The following is a 14,233-nucleotide window of genomic DNA, read 5'->3' as shown; positions in this document are numbered from 1 at the left end:
AAAGGATGTGGCTGAATGGGAGTATCTCACTAGCAAAATTACAGCTCTCACTGCTGTTTCACCTGTTGGCCTTTGCTGCTTTTCCTCTCGGAGGGGTGTGTGGTTTCCCCACTGTGCAGAGCCCAAACTGATGCATGAAAAGCCAAACTCGACCCAAGAAACCCTTGGGGTGACCATCAGGGCAGACCCACAGCAGGACCCTGCTCCCCATCCAGGAGCTCAACTCCCCCTTCCATCACCCTCCGACTCCAGGACCCCCACAGCTGGTTTGTGAGGTTTTATCTCTGCCATGAACTATAACAGTCCCTAAAATCATCTTGGCAGGGATAATTCTCTCTAAAGAGAAAACGACCCTCTGACAGCACAGCCAAGTGCAAGGTTTCAGCAGGCGCATCCCACGCCCCTCTGGGCATTCCTGCCGAACTTTGCTTTTCCTTGCCAGGCCAGCCCTGCATCCTCCTCTTCTCCCAGCCCTGGGAAGGCAGCCCGCCAGCCTGCTTAGCATGCGCTTGTCATTGCTGGGAGCAACTGCTGCTGCTAAGGAGCCGAGCTCGGCGGCCACGAGCATCTCGGTCCAGTGTCCCCCCCCCCATCCTGGCTCGTCATATGATTTCTCCTAAGGGATAACTGCTGAGCGGGACCGTGTCTCCAAGCTGATCCTTTGCTGATAAGACGGCTGCCAAGCCTCCAGTGCTGAGACAAAAGAGTTTTTCTCGTCCCAGCAGGTTTTTCTGCTGTGGATGACAGAGAAAGGGGGAAAAGTGAGCTGCCTGGCACTGTTCGTGGGCAAGAGGCTTTGGGGGCTCCTTCTCCCCCGCTGTGCTGGCAGACCATGGAGCTTTTCAGGCTGAGCCTGGGCTGTATTTGTCTTCTTCCTTGGCTTGAGGGTAAGTTTCTCCTCCTTCGGGGTAGCTGTAAAGTAGGAAGAGAACTGCCTCCCAGGTTTTAACCTGCTTTTCTGCTGAACTGTTGCTTGGGCTGCAAAGCTCTGAACCCACCAGCTGTAAAACAAGTGCCTCCAGGCACATTTCAGGGCAGCATCTAAAATGGGATTAAACACAGGGCTACAGAAGAGTGAGGGACAGGCTGGCAAGGTGCTGGGATGGTTGGGCCAGGGACACCATGGTGTCATGCCAGCCACTTTTATAAAGTGCTTTTAAAGTGCTAAGCAGGATGAATGAACCTGTTCTTGGAGGGAGGCAGGCACTAAGTGACTTCCTAAGCACGGTGTTGCTCCCTGCCCCATCTGCCCCTTCCCGGGAGAAGTGAGTGGGCTCAGAACATGCTGGCAGCATGGGAGAGGGTGGTGGGAAGGGTAGCAGGACCTCGATGTAATTGTCCTCCTCCTGTGGTAGGGGTCTTGGAGGGGGATGTGCTGGGAAGCTGCAGTGTCTGCACTGCTCACCTCCATGGAACAGACCCAGTAGTGGCTCAGGTTAACATTCAGCTGCTTTCTGAGGTTGCTCAAACCATGTATTGTACACAGGAGTATTTTGCACCCAAGCAGCCTTGGTTCTGACATGCATGGGTAGATGAGAAAAGCAGAAGTCCTACGGAGTGTTATCTTGCAGAGCCAGAGCAGTGCTGCCCGGGAAGAGCTACCTGGGAGCGGTGCTGCCCGCAGTCTCATCATGGGCACTGGGCAGATCTATTTCCCTTGAAAAGAAAAACTCCCTGAGCTAATAAGCACTTCCCTTTTTATTATTCCTGAGATGTCAGGTTGAAAGGGACTAATTGAAATAAATCCCTGAAGTGCTTCAAGGCTCATTCAGACTCTGAATCTGAGAGGAGAACAGCCCTGCAGTTTTACAGGTTACCTGCTCAGAGCTGTTCAAAATCCCTTGACCAGAGGACTGACAACTATTTGGGCTGCAAAGCTGGGATGATTATGCCTTAAAGACAAACCTCAGACTAGCAGCTCTGACAAGCTACTTTCCATTCCCTGCTCCACAATCTCTACGTGCGTGTTCCCTGGGATGCTTTGAGCAGCCAGCCCTCGTTTTCCTCTGCACCCGGGTCAAAGGACAGGTTTGTACTCCTACAGGTTTGACTTCTGCTGTTTTTTGCATACCAAAACTTTCCAATTAGAGCAAATACAGTGAACTGAGTCTTTCATTTTGTAAAGCCCCAGGCTGAGGGTATGTCTCTGTACTATTAAGAGGTGACAATACATGTGCACCTTCTAAAAGCTAGAGGAGATCTGGTTAAGACCTGGAGATAACACCATGGTGTGATGTTCGGAAAGCAGAGCAGCCTTTAGGGTCTTGCTCTTTCTCTCCCTCTAATGCAGATCTTGTCCAGTGTTAGAAGGAAGTGATTTTTTTCTGTTGCCACACGACAGGAGCCTCATGGCTGTGTTTTATTCGTAAAGCATGGAGGATCACAGGACATTTCTTTTCCTTTCCAGTGTAATGCTTTTGGTGAAACACGTGCTCAAACCGCTGCATTTCAGCCAGACCACTAATAAAACCACAACTGTTTTGCCAGAAAGGAATTTATCTTCCCAACACCTCGCAGTGCCCAAAGAAGCTCAAAGAGCAGAGCACAAACATGTTCTTGCTTGGGGCTGATCTCTCCCTGCAGCAGCCTCTCCCCATTCCCTCCTGCCTGGGGCTGCTGAGTTTTAAGGTTGCTGGCAGGACGGAGGTGCTTGCTCTCGACAGACCCTTGAGGGTTTGGTTTCCTGCTGGAAACTGAAAATCCTGGAATTGCCTAAGCTGGTTCTGACAGCTGTTTCTTTGGACAGTACCTGCAAGCAGGGAGGGAGCTAAAGTGTTTTCTTATGAAGTCAAACCTAATGGTTACTCTGTGAGGTGGGGGTGGATGGGCGAAGGGAAGTTGGGCACCAGAAGGATTTGTGCCTATACAGACAGAAAGAAAACTGCTGAAATAAGACTGCATTCAAGACCTACTCTGGATCTTCATGCACTAAGTGTGAGGCTGGTGGTGGCTTTGCTTGGCATTTTGGCCTGATCCCATATCTTAGGAGCCACTCTCCTCTCCCTCAAGCCCCTGGCAGTGCTGGCTGCTCCCTGATCCCTCATGTCCCAACCTCAAAAGACAGCTCTAAGCAATTTTGCATTGAAGAGGCAGAAAAGCCAAGCTTATAGGAGACTTATCCTCCCCCTTTAATTTTCTAGTCTCCAACTATTTTCAGCTTGGGGGATTTCCTGACCGTAGTGTGTTTAACTCTTCAGTAACTATCAAATCTCCTCCGCTGGCTTGTGCAGACTCTCCCTGGCAGCAAGGATGCACAACTCCTGGGTGCAGAACCACCTCCTGCACACTGTGAGCCTTCCCTTGGCACTCTCCATCTCATCTGGGATCAGTCCTTGACCAGGCAGCCTCTGTCCATCCTTTCCAGACCTCTCTGGATTTTATAGACACTCACCACATCCTCCCGGGGACTGGTTTTCCCCACTTGCACCAGCTTTGTGGTGACTTCTCCAACCTCCCCAGTTTCCCATAATTTATAGATTTTTTTTCCATGCCCCAAACCTTCCTTCTTTTCCTATGGCTGCTGTGCTCACCCAGCTCTAGTTCTGCCTGTTCTGCTGGGCCCGGTGGGCAGAAGCCTAATTGCTCTCCAGCAGGGACTCAGCAGGCTCCATCCAGCATCATCTTCTCCATAGGGAGATTGGCCACATGCACTGAACTGCCATGGACATTTGTGTCTCTCAACTTTACATCCAAGCAAGCACAGCTGGATGCTGAGGGGGGACTGGGGCAAAATAAAGCAAATGGTTCCAGTCAACAGCCAGTTTTGCAAAAAAATACTTAATCTCACCTCCTGCCATGCTGGTATTGGTTATAAAAACAGAAAACAGAGTGCCAATTTCACCACTCCCTTGTGCACATCTGGATTTCCTGTCTTTGACCAAATATATTCACCACACTTCTCTTAGGACAGCAAGTGCCTTCCAGCTGCTTTTAATTTCTTCATTCCACAGCTCTGGGCTGGAGTCCTGCACGGCAGCAGACAGGGGCTTGCTCCTTTGCATGGAAGGAGATGTTTCCATGTGAAGGATTAGGGCCCTGTTTGTCCACACCTGATAGCAGCTCAAACTGATTGCGTCAGTTTGATTCAATGTAATATTCCCACAAGTGATCAAAGAGAGCAATGCTAGCACCTGCACCAGGAATCCTCCTGCCTTACCTGGGAGTTTCCCTCTTCTGCTACTGCATCATCTCATTTGTATCTTTGCCTGAAGGAAGTAGTACCAGTATTACCATAATTAGTAGCAGTGTATGGAGTGGTGTTGTCCCCATCACCATAGTGTCTGTGCAGGTAAAGATGGCTTTCCCTATATTTTCTGGTTAAATTTTACTTTTTTTGGGCTGGAGCTATTTCTGGTAGGAACTGGAGTCCTTTGCAGCTCTTTTTAGAGCTAGGGCAAAGACCAGCATTGCTGTCAGGGCAGCTTGAGAGGATGTGAGTCTTCCAAAGCCTCTTCCCATCTGATGCTCTTTGAACCACTGCAATAGTCCAAGAAGGCAAGGCCTAAATCCTGGGAGAGCTGATATTCAGGGGAGTTATGCAAGGAGACAAACATATGGGATGTATATGAGAATTGTGTGGGTCAGTCTCCATTGGTGTATGCTCTGTGGAAAAGATAAGATCTGCTGCAGCGGAGAAGAGTGGAGGTAGATTAACCTGAGTAGAAAACTCTCTGGGTTATCTCACCAGTAAGTCAGGCCATGGTCCTGCTGGATCTGAGGTTTCTCAGCCATGGTGCAGGTACCCCCTAGAGTTGTCCACATTTTGGGTGGAAGCAGCAGACAGCTTGGAGACATTTCTCCCAGCTACTGTTGCCACTGCCTGGGTCATTTCGGACGAGCTGCTGTCACATGGTGGTATCCAAAAAGAGACATGCTTGGGAGGTCTTCTGGGGTGTGAGATGTCCCCAAAAAGCAGTCCCTATGAGAGGTGCCATGGCTGCTGCAGATGGATACCTGTCTTCGAGGACAGGTAGAGGCAGGAAAAGGTAAATTTCTGACTGTGACTCAGCACACATCTCTCTACAGAAAACACCCACTTGGCAAAGAGAATTCAAGCTAATTAAAAGATTTTTTCAAGTGTTAAGAACCCCAGTAGGGAGGACAAAACAGACCAAAGTCTGAGATTCCTGGGTGACCTGGAGTGTTTTGGGAACCTGTGCTTGCTCAGCTCTGACTTGGTTCCCTCCACAGAGCCTTTAGAGAGGACAACCCATCCCAAACAATTTGCAAATGCCTTCTATCAAACCACCACAGAAACGGCAGAAAAGCCTAGAAACAGCAGAAACTTTCCCAGCCACACTGGGATTACTGGTAACCAAGGCTTTACTGGTGGCATTACCTTAATTAGGAACGTTGCATGGCTTTTGCTCCTAATCCTACATGGAACAGCATGTCCCAAGGGTGGCCATGCTGCAGAGAAGCAGGGGGCTATATTTGCCTGCTTTTTCTATCTTGTAACCAGACAGAGAGGCAGTATCATAGGACAAACGAGCTGGCATCAAGAGCCTTGCTAGAAATTGTTTATTTTGTACCTAAAAATATGAAGAGGCCTAAGTGTTCGAGTATGAGCAGCTCAAAGCAGGCATCTACTTGGGCTCTGTGGGTAAGGCTGGTATTTTCCAGAAACGCTGAGTCCCATCCTCAGGGAGTACACTGGATGCTCTGGTTGCTCCAGGTTAACATCCCCAAAATGTTAGGGATGGTGGCCTTATTTGCCAGACCACTGGACAGTGGGGACTTGCAATGTCGGGAAAAAGAATGTCATTTTGCCTCCTGAGTAAAGATTCTTAGTGCCTGATGTGTATTTCAAAGTAAACATACTCCAGGTTTAATTGTGTGGGGCATGTTCTTTAGAGTGGAACATAAAATACCAGGGGTTGTACACAAGAGAGCACAACACGCATCTGCTGACTGGGTTAAACACCAACACTCTTTAAAATGTAATAAAAACACACAAAACTTTCAAATGGACAGTCATTGCCGAGCAGGGAAAAGAAAAAAAAGCAGCAGAGATTCTGGCATGTTTAACAATAAAACCTGTAACAAAACACAGGAGAAAGAGACTTAGATGAGGAACCCAGAGAGGGCACATAAAAACTGCCAACGGAAATTTTCAAACGTATCTGAAGTAGGAACTTGGTGGGGGTAAGGAGGTCAATAAACAGCTGACATAAATATAAGAAGGGCAACCAAAAGTAGGGCAGTGTAGAAAGGCTGAATGGATTATTGGCTCTGGTGCTCACTTCAGACATGGTCAGGCAGTTCACCCTCTGCAGTTTGAAGAGTGTTATCAAACAAAATTGGCAACAGAGGAAGTTTTAGGAGGAAAAAAAATCATAAATAATTCTGTGGCAAATGACCAGCCCACATGGCATTCACACTGAGTTACAGGAAACTAAAGATGACATTTTTTTATACTTCCAAGGAGTGTGTAAACTCTTATTTAAAGCAACCTCAGCACCAAAGGGCTGCATTACAGCAATGATGTCCCTCTCAAGAGGGATCTTTGCACAGCCCAGGGAGACACAGGTCACAAGGCTTGATTTTGGCACCAGGAAAGTCAGTGAAAGCAAAGCACACTATTTACAGATAGACAGATAAATATGAGAAAAGTCAACACAGCTTTTGTAATGGGGACTCTGACATCCATGAGGGCATCAATGAGCTCATAAATGGGGTGAGCTGACCAAGACTTTGTGCTTGTGTTTGCAAAAGGCTTTTTGATAAGATTCTTCCACCAAGGCCCTTAAGAAACTCCATTCTCGTGGAGTAAGAGAGAGGCTTAGCCCACAGGTTGGAACAAAGAGCTGGACTAGGTTGACAATGGTGACAGTAGAGTGAAGATATCAGCAGGTGCTGACAAAGATCATAAGGGGTGAATAATGAAGTAATTAAGTTTGCTGATGCCACAAAATTATTGAGAATAATAAAACTGAGGTTGACTATGTGGAACTGCAGAAGGAGCCCATAATACTGACGGAGAAACAAAATGCTGGGATTTTTTACCTTCTCAGTTGAAAAATACAATGTAGTGTACATGAGAAAAACCATTTTAAGCATAAATCCTGGGCTCAGCAGATGTTTTATCTGTCTCAGAACAGTTGTCATATTCCCCTGTTACTTTTTTTAGACAGCTCTCAAATCATTATTTTGGAAATGGGTTTCTCACAGTTAAACTGAAGCAAGGATGTGAGAATTCTGGATTTCAGATCATAGGGAAAAAAGGCAGGGGTGGGGTGGTGGTGGGATTGTGTTCATCCATTTCAATTTTCTGCGGATTATGGGAGATTATATATGAGATATTTCTCCTGCCTTTCAAAACTGGCAGAAACTCATTAGTGTCCAAAGTGCATTAAATACCTTACCTCCACCCAGCCCTCAAAAAGGGTTAAAGAGAACAGGACTCATAAGCTGTCCACAGACAGCCCAGAAATTTAATTTCCATTTAGGCACATTGGCTTGGCAGAAATTGTCTGGATCAGTGGCTATCACAGGTCTATGAATATAGAATATAGAATATACCAGTGCAGACACATCCATCCTCATCTCAGAGCTGGTGCAGTAGTACTGTGGTTTCTAGCTGCCTCTCTCCAGGCATTCAGGAGGAGCAGAAAGCCCTAATCTGTTTCTGATTTAACAGCCCCCAGGCACGATTTATCTAGCAGAACCCCAGAATTTCCTGAGAGAAAAACATGAGAGCTCTTTTAAGCTATTGTTTATACCCTTGGTATTGTGTACTGGCTTCTGTTTATACTGTCACTTATTTTTTCAGGTACTGAGCCAAATACTTGTTACAGAGAAAAGTATTGTTCTTTGCTCTGGGAGGGGAAACTCTGCAGAAGTAGTTTAGATAAAATCAGTGTTCTTGTTTAACATCACTTTTCAGCGTCCTCTTACTCTTTATGCTCTGCACTGTTTGCTGATGGAGCTTTTATAACTCTGCTCCTGGGGAAAACAGGGGAAAAAAAGTCACCGCGAAAGCTGGGAGTTACCATGTGTTAATTGTAATGAAGAGATTTCCAGAATGTTCAGAAACTTGAAACTTATTTCTATCCCTCTGTCTTAGGCGTAAAATACACATCAGAAGGTACATCCACATCAGTGACGGATGGTTTGGCATTTAACATTTTGCTCAGGATGTTCACAGGCCACACCTGATGATTTTATGCTGAAAACAGGGGAAATCATCCAGATAACATGACAATATCCATCCTAAGTCATCTGAGATGTTGGGACCTGTTGCTCTTAAAAGCAACAAGCAATTACAGAAATTGCTTCAAACTGTATGTTTGTTGTGGGACGGCTGTAATGTCTCTCTCTTACAAAGGGGTTGTTAAAAGTGGTACCTTCATGCCTAGGCTGCACAGACCAAAGTCAGGCGTGCCAAAAAGAAGATAATTTCAAAACTTACATGAGCTGCGTCAGCCAAGTACTTACACATTTCTGATGGGATATGGTTTTATCCCAACACTGCTTTAACATCACCAGAAGCCATTTAATGGAAAGTGTAGTTCAAGGTGGTCTAGCTGGCCCCAGATGAATAGCACTGGGGGAATTTCAATTGCTTTTTTATAAGAAAGATTTGACCCGGATAGGGGCAAAAAACCCCAAACCATCTAATCATTTTGGAGGGAGGGAAGGATGGGTACCTAATTAAAGCAGTTGAAATACTGAATTAAATATATATAGGCAGGTATTTCACAGAATCATAGAACTGTTCAGGTCGGAAGGATGGTAAGTTTTTTTCCCCATTAGTTACGTGGGTTGTTATTTTTCTCTAGCGTTGCTCAGGGCTATTTACACATTCCGTATTTTAAAGAAATGCCATTCCAGGGAATTAGGAAGCTGGGGGAACTGTTTATCTGGGCATGTCCATCCAGGAAAGGACTGGTGGGTTATGTTCTCCCCTTCCCCAGGGCATTTACTATGTCTGGTGCTGAGAAGAGGCGTTTGCCTCAGACATGCACAAGATACTAAACCGTGCTCTGATTGTACCGCAGTAGCAGAGGGACAAGGCTTCCTCATACGGAACACCCGCCTGGAAAAGTGCATTCGTGTCTCCCTCCACAACACCAACAGCATCAGCCTGACCAGCTGCAAGGCACATTCCCAGCAGCAGCAGTGGAGCTGGGACCCCGACAGCAGGACCATTGTCAGCCTCCAAACGAAGCAGTGCTTGTCGGCCCACAAGGCGCGGGAGAACGCTCTGGTCAAGCTGGAGCCCTGCGGAGACTGGGAACGCCAGGCATGGTCCTGCAGCAAGAAGGGGCACTTGACTCTGCAGAGTCTGGGCTTCCACCTCAGCACCCAGGAAGGAGGCCACAAGGTCTTTGTCTCAAGGGAGAAGGACAAACTCAGCAGGTGGAAGACTTTAGCAGATGAAACCATCTGTGCTGCTGCCCGGACAGCAGCTCGGAGGCCCAGCAAGCCAACACAACAAGATGTAGACACACGTGTGTGGATCTATGAAAGTAAGATGAGGTAGATTTAGCATCAGATAACATCTAACTTACATGTCACCCAAGCCACCTAACACTGGGCTTGCATCCATCATTCTAACTCATGTTCACTTCGGCCCCATCTGGAGAGATACCAGATGGCTCCAGCTCAGCCCCACTTGGTACCACTGTCTCCCCCAGTAGCTGCTGTTCAGTGTTTTCCAGAAAGCACACACTGCCTTACAGGATCGGGTCTCTAAACCCCAGCTGCATTTCTGATGACAGGCAAATATTTCAGAATGCACATAATATGTCAGGTGCCCATAGCCAGTAATGGTTGAAATTGCTTGAGCCTCCCAAGCCCAGAACAATGAAGGTGGTCCCACAAAGTCAGGTGCTTTAGGCTTTCAAAGGGCTTTTGGTACTTTGGGAGGTCATTTTTGGTAACAAGACAACTGGAGGCAGCTGAAAATCTCTTTCAAACTTGTATGAATTATTGAGAAGTAGTTATATTTGAAATCAGAAATTGTTATTTGAAATCAGAATTGTTATATAAGGTACAGTTATCTCCCTTGAACAATGCATGTTTCACTAATGAAACCATAGTTCTAACCTTCATTCCGTGTTGTCATGATCCTCAGAAGTGAACCTTGCTCCCGGTGCCTGAAGTAACCACAAAGAGATTAGTGAACACAACAAGTCGAGGGAAGCAGTGTGCTGCTCTGCCTTTGCAGTAAAAAATCCTAGAAGATGACATCAAAATCTTGTTTATATTATCAGTTTCATGGCCTTAATCTTTGCTAAGAGAATCTAGTCTCTCCCTTCATGAGTGTTCACTAGCCTCTGCCTAGACAGGACACAAAAAAGGCAGAAATCCTGCTCCTGTCATAGTTTTAGGTGTTGGACACGAGGCTAAAAGACAACAGGCATAGTCACTGTGCCACAATGTGACTGTCATCATTTGTCACATGCTCAATGAAGCTCACTGCTGACCACCGATAATTCAGGGTCCAGTCTGTTTCTCTCTTCCATTTAATCCGTTCTGTAAAGAACGGTGGTTTCAGGACTTTTCTTGTAAATTTCTGTACAGAAGTGAGACCTGAAAATCACACTCAATTCCTCCCCCCATCCTCTCCTTTCTTCCACTCCAGGTACCAGAAAAAAGCTGGTGTTTGTAGTACCTATTCTGTGTTTATTTGTCCTGTGCAGGTTATGAGGTTCACCACCTTCCTGAGGGGAAATTTTTTCCCTTACAGGAGGCTATTCCTTACCTTAAGGTTGATGTTCCAAAGAGATTTTGAGTTTTGTAGAAATGAGTAAAGAGAAAATGTGAAGAATCTGGTTGGCATAAGCAGATGGATTATAAGTATAACCTTTTGACACAAAGAGGTTATATCTAATTTTAAATAAAAAGAGATACATTAGCTGCTTGGGCTGCCATGTGAAGATACAGTGGCCTTTTTCCCAAGGTTTTTAATTAGTCAACTAGAAGGTTAACATGTAATTATCACCGTAGTCACAAGTAGTGTTTTGTTTAGCATGAAGTTAAATATGGACCATACAAATCAGATACCATAATAGGCTAGTTAAATATAGGCTAGGAAATGCGTGGAACATTTAAGATATGGGAAAAAGGCATGTGAAAAGGGCGTTTGCATTCCCCAAGGCACTGTTCCTGGCAGCCCAGGGCTGCCTCCGAGCCAGGATCCTCAAATAAGGCTGTGAGGGTAAACACTGAGCAGGCTTTGAATCAGGTTGTGCCAGTTAGTGTGTCTCATGCAAACTAATAATTATCCTATCAATCCCATGGTTCAGTCTACTGGAGGGAACCTCTGACCACTCACTAACAACATCAAAGTCCTATGTGTTTGTTTAGGCATTTGGTATCAAAGTTTCAGTTGATCATCGACAGAGAAGTTCTACCTCGGCGAGTTATTCACTCAATAAATTACACTTGTGTAACCATGGATGCCACAGGAGGGGATGGGGGTCAGATAGGCAGCAGGGAGCCCTGAAGACATGGGTCTCTTGATCTTGCCACACATAGTGCAGGAGAGGGGTGCATTGCTGCCCCAGGGATTCCCACAACCTCCCCTCTAGCAGCAGTTGCTTTCCCACTTGCCCTACTTTTGCAGTAGGACTGGAAGGCAAAGGAAGTTGTTGAGCCCTGCAAGAGGTATGGACTACTTAGCACCCTTTTGATCCCATTTTTTCATCTGCAGAGTTGGTAGCAGCTGTGATTCTTCCTCTTGCCTCTTCCTCACACGTCATGCTTTAATAGCTGGTGTTGCACTCATATTTTTTAGACCAATGACTGTATTTACCACCAGAAAACAAGCTCTGCTTTGGTTGTTGATTCAGTCCCAAGATGTTCATTTCATCTTTAAAATCTGTGAGAACTGAAGGCCCCTGATGCACAGGAGGAGGTGATTCCTACTGCACCACATCTGTTTGCCTTGCAGGGCAGAGGACCAAAACAGCAGGAATGGGTTCCCTTTCCTTGCTGGGCATTGACCATATTCAGGTTCCTGTACAAAAAGTAAATTATAATCACACAGATCTTTGCTTTATTTTCTTCCAAGCTAAAACCATCGATTCATCAAAGATCGATGCCGTGGACAGAGAGTCTCCTGTGATCTTGACTGACCCACCTCTGGCTAACAAATGGAACAGCACAGTGTCTCCAGTGAGGACCAGACAGGCACAGCTCCCAGCAAATGAGGGTGAGCACTTTTCTGAATGCGTATGTGAGAACAGCAGGAAGGAAAGTGTGGGCAGCACTCAGAGGTTACTCAACTATTTTCAGTGCACTGAGGACTTCTGAAGAACTTCCATGTGTACCATGGAGTGCTTTCATAAACACGCTGAGGTGTTTTCCCTTGGCAAGCAGTTCAGTGATATGGCCACAGCCTTAACCTGCAGGCACAGCCATTAGATGTTTTAGGAGCAACAATACCAGCAGATGGGGAACACCGAGGAACAATAAAGTTCCCTTTTCCCTTCTGGGTACCCAGAATACCCAAAGGGTATTTGTGGTTACAGTGCAGCCCCAGGAGGAATTTGGTGTTGTCTCTGGTCCAACTGGGAGCTGCTAATCTGAGTCTCTCTGCTTCTTCTCCTAGATGTATCCCAGAATCACTCTAAGAAGCACGGAAATCGAGGGAAAAACACTGGGGCCAGGCTTGCAGGTAGGTCCAGGGATCAGCCAGAGGAGGAAGGGATCAGGTAAACAAAGGTTCATCAGTGCTCCTGTCCTTCCCATCACAACAGAGCTACATTCCCCTGGGTACTGCTGAGGATGCTCAGCAGGAAGCAGGGCACCAAATTAACTGTCAGAAACACTGTTTTTAAAGATTAAACAAATCTCCACAGGCCTGGAGTAAAAAAGTGAGTAAAAACCCGCAAATGCTTTGTTTCAGCTCATCAGAAGAATTAGATACCTACCTACTAGCACTGCTGCCTTCCCCTAGCACTTCTTATTTTGAAAGCAGAAAGCCGCAGAGAGGAGAAGCATGAAGTTATTGTCTTCACAGCAAAAAAGAAATCCTTTTGTGGACATTTTCAATAGAGGGGTGCTGTGTAGTGTAAAGTGGCTGTAAGAGGTTGATCTTGTAGACAAAGCACTTTTCCTGGTATCTGCCAGTCTTTAGGGACATTACAGGTGCTTTTTTGTGTTAATTGTGGCTATTGCTTAAGAGCAGGGACAGGGAAAGCAAACACTTGATGCTTTCTATGATACCCTTTCAGGCACCAACTGGAAGACAGCCATGCTGGTCCTCAGCCCCTTGGCATTCATACTGGGATTAATAATACTGACACTCAATGTTCACTACAACAAGTAAGTGACATTCAGGTTCATTCAGTCTGCCATGAACAGCACTTTAAAATAAAACTCGAGCATTTCAAAACAAAAAGTCTTGCTTGTGGCACTGCCCTTCTCCATCTCACACCTGGTCTCTGGCTCTCAGCAGATGGGTCTGCTCACCAGTGATGTCACCCTTGATGACACCTCCTCTCTGCCACCCCATTTATCTGTCCCGCTCACTAAACCATCCAAATGCAGCCACTGATGTTGGCTGCTCCTCTCCTGCACAGCTCACACCACCCTGGAGGATGTGGCATTACCAATGAAGCCACCAAGTGACAGGTGGGTGCAGTTACATACCCTCTCCTCTCTCCTCCTAGGAAGAAGAAAATCCTCTCTGCCCTGAAGAGCTCTCCAGCCAACAGCAGCAGAGCTGACCTACGGGAGCCAACTCCCTTACGAAGGAGTCCCCAGCCATACCTTCCACCATCCCGCTCCCCTTCCCTGAGGCACGGAGAGATCCTCATCGAGTGGAAAGACGGGACAGTCACTCCTCTTTTTGACAATGTCAGTTACCAAATGGACTAGCTTCAAAGTAACAGAGCTGTTGCTGTTTCAACAGTAAGCACTGTTTGGGGTTTTTTTTTTTGAACACTTGAGTACAATCTCCTTGCACAGCACAGGGTTGAAGCAAGCAGAGTAGGTTGTTTGGTTTGTAGAGACACATGCTGCTTAGCAATTCCAGAGCTGCTTTAACCCATAACAAAGCCCAAGTTTACCTAAATGAAGCTGAGACTTTCACCAGCTGCACCTGCTCATTGAACAGAAATTCTAGATTACTGAGCACATGAGAAAGTAAATCTTTGAGATAAGGTATAAGGGAAAAAAATGAAATCCTGATGACCCTTAAATTCTTTTTAAGATAAAACTAGCTGCCAACAGGCCCAGGAGCCTGTCAGTTGTGTTGTCAGTGTGAGAATATAACTAATAA

General features: G+C 46.2%; 1 protein-coding gene across 2 annotated transcripts; it reads left to right on the top strand.

The window, feature by feature from the left end:
- Positions 1 to 590: 590 nt before the first annotated feature.
- LOC113960686 lies at positions 591 to 13,856 on the top strand. 2 transcript variants are annotated; one of them, XM_027670357.1, is made up of 6 exons: positions 591 to 887; positions 9,003 to 9,470; positions 12,020 to 12,160; positions 12,560 to 12,625; positions 13,185 to 13,275; positions 13,623 to 13,856. In XM_027670357.1, the coding sequence occupies exons 1-6, from the start codon at positions 833 to 835 to the stop codon at positions 13,828 to 13,830; spliced, it is 1,029 nt and encodes a 342-aa protein (XP_027526158.1). In that variant the 5' UTR covers positions 591 to 832; the 3' UTR covers positions 13,831 to 13,856. The 2 variants fall into 2 exon arrangements, with proteins under 2 accessions (XP_027526158.1, XP_027526157.1); XM_027670356.1 differs by having other exon boundaries at positions 9,000 to 9,470.
- Positions 13,857 to 14,233: the final 377 nt, after the last annotated feature.

The sequence above is a fragment of the Neopelma chrysocephalum genome, unplaced genomic scaffold (assembly GCF_003984885.1).
Source record: "Neopelma chrysocephalum unplaced genomic scaffold, ASM398488v2 Primary Assembly neopelma1_96845, whole genome shotgun sequence".
Taxonomy (NCBI): Eukaryota; Metazoa; Chordata; class Aves; order Passeriformes; family Pipridae; genus Neopelma; species Neopelma chrysocephalum.
This window is presented reverse-complemented; position numbering and strand designations above follow the sequence as displayed.

What these genes read in the sequence shown, in the direction of transcription:
- LOC113960686 (XM_027670356.1), top strand. Translation starts at nt 833, where the DNA reads ATGGAGCTTTTCAGGCTGAGCCTGGGCTGTATTTGTCTTCTTCCTTGG. An exon ending in ACAGCTCCCAGCAAATGAGG is followed by an intron (nt 12,161 to 12,559) that starts GTGAGCACTTTT and finishes TTCTTCTCCTAG; the next exon opens with ATGTATCCCAGAATCACTCT. An exon ending in CACTGGGGCCAGGCTTGCAG is followed by an intron (nt 12,626 to 13,184) that starts GTAGGTCCAGGG and finishes ATACCCTTTCAG; the next exon opens with GCACCAACTGGAAGACAGCC.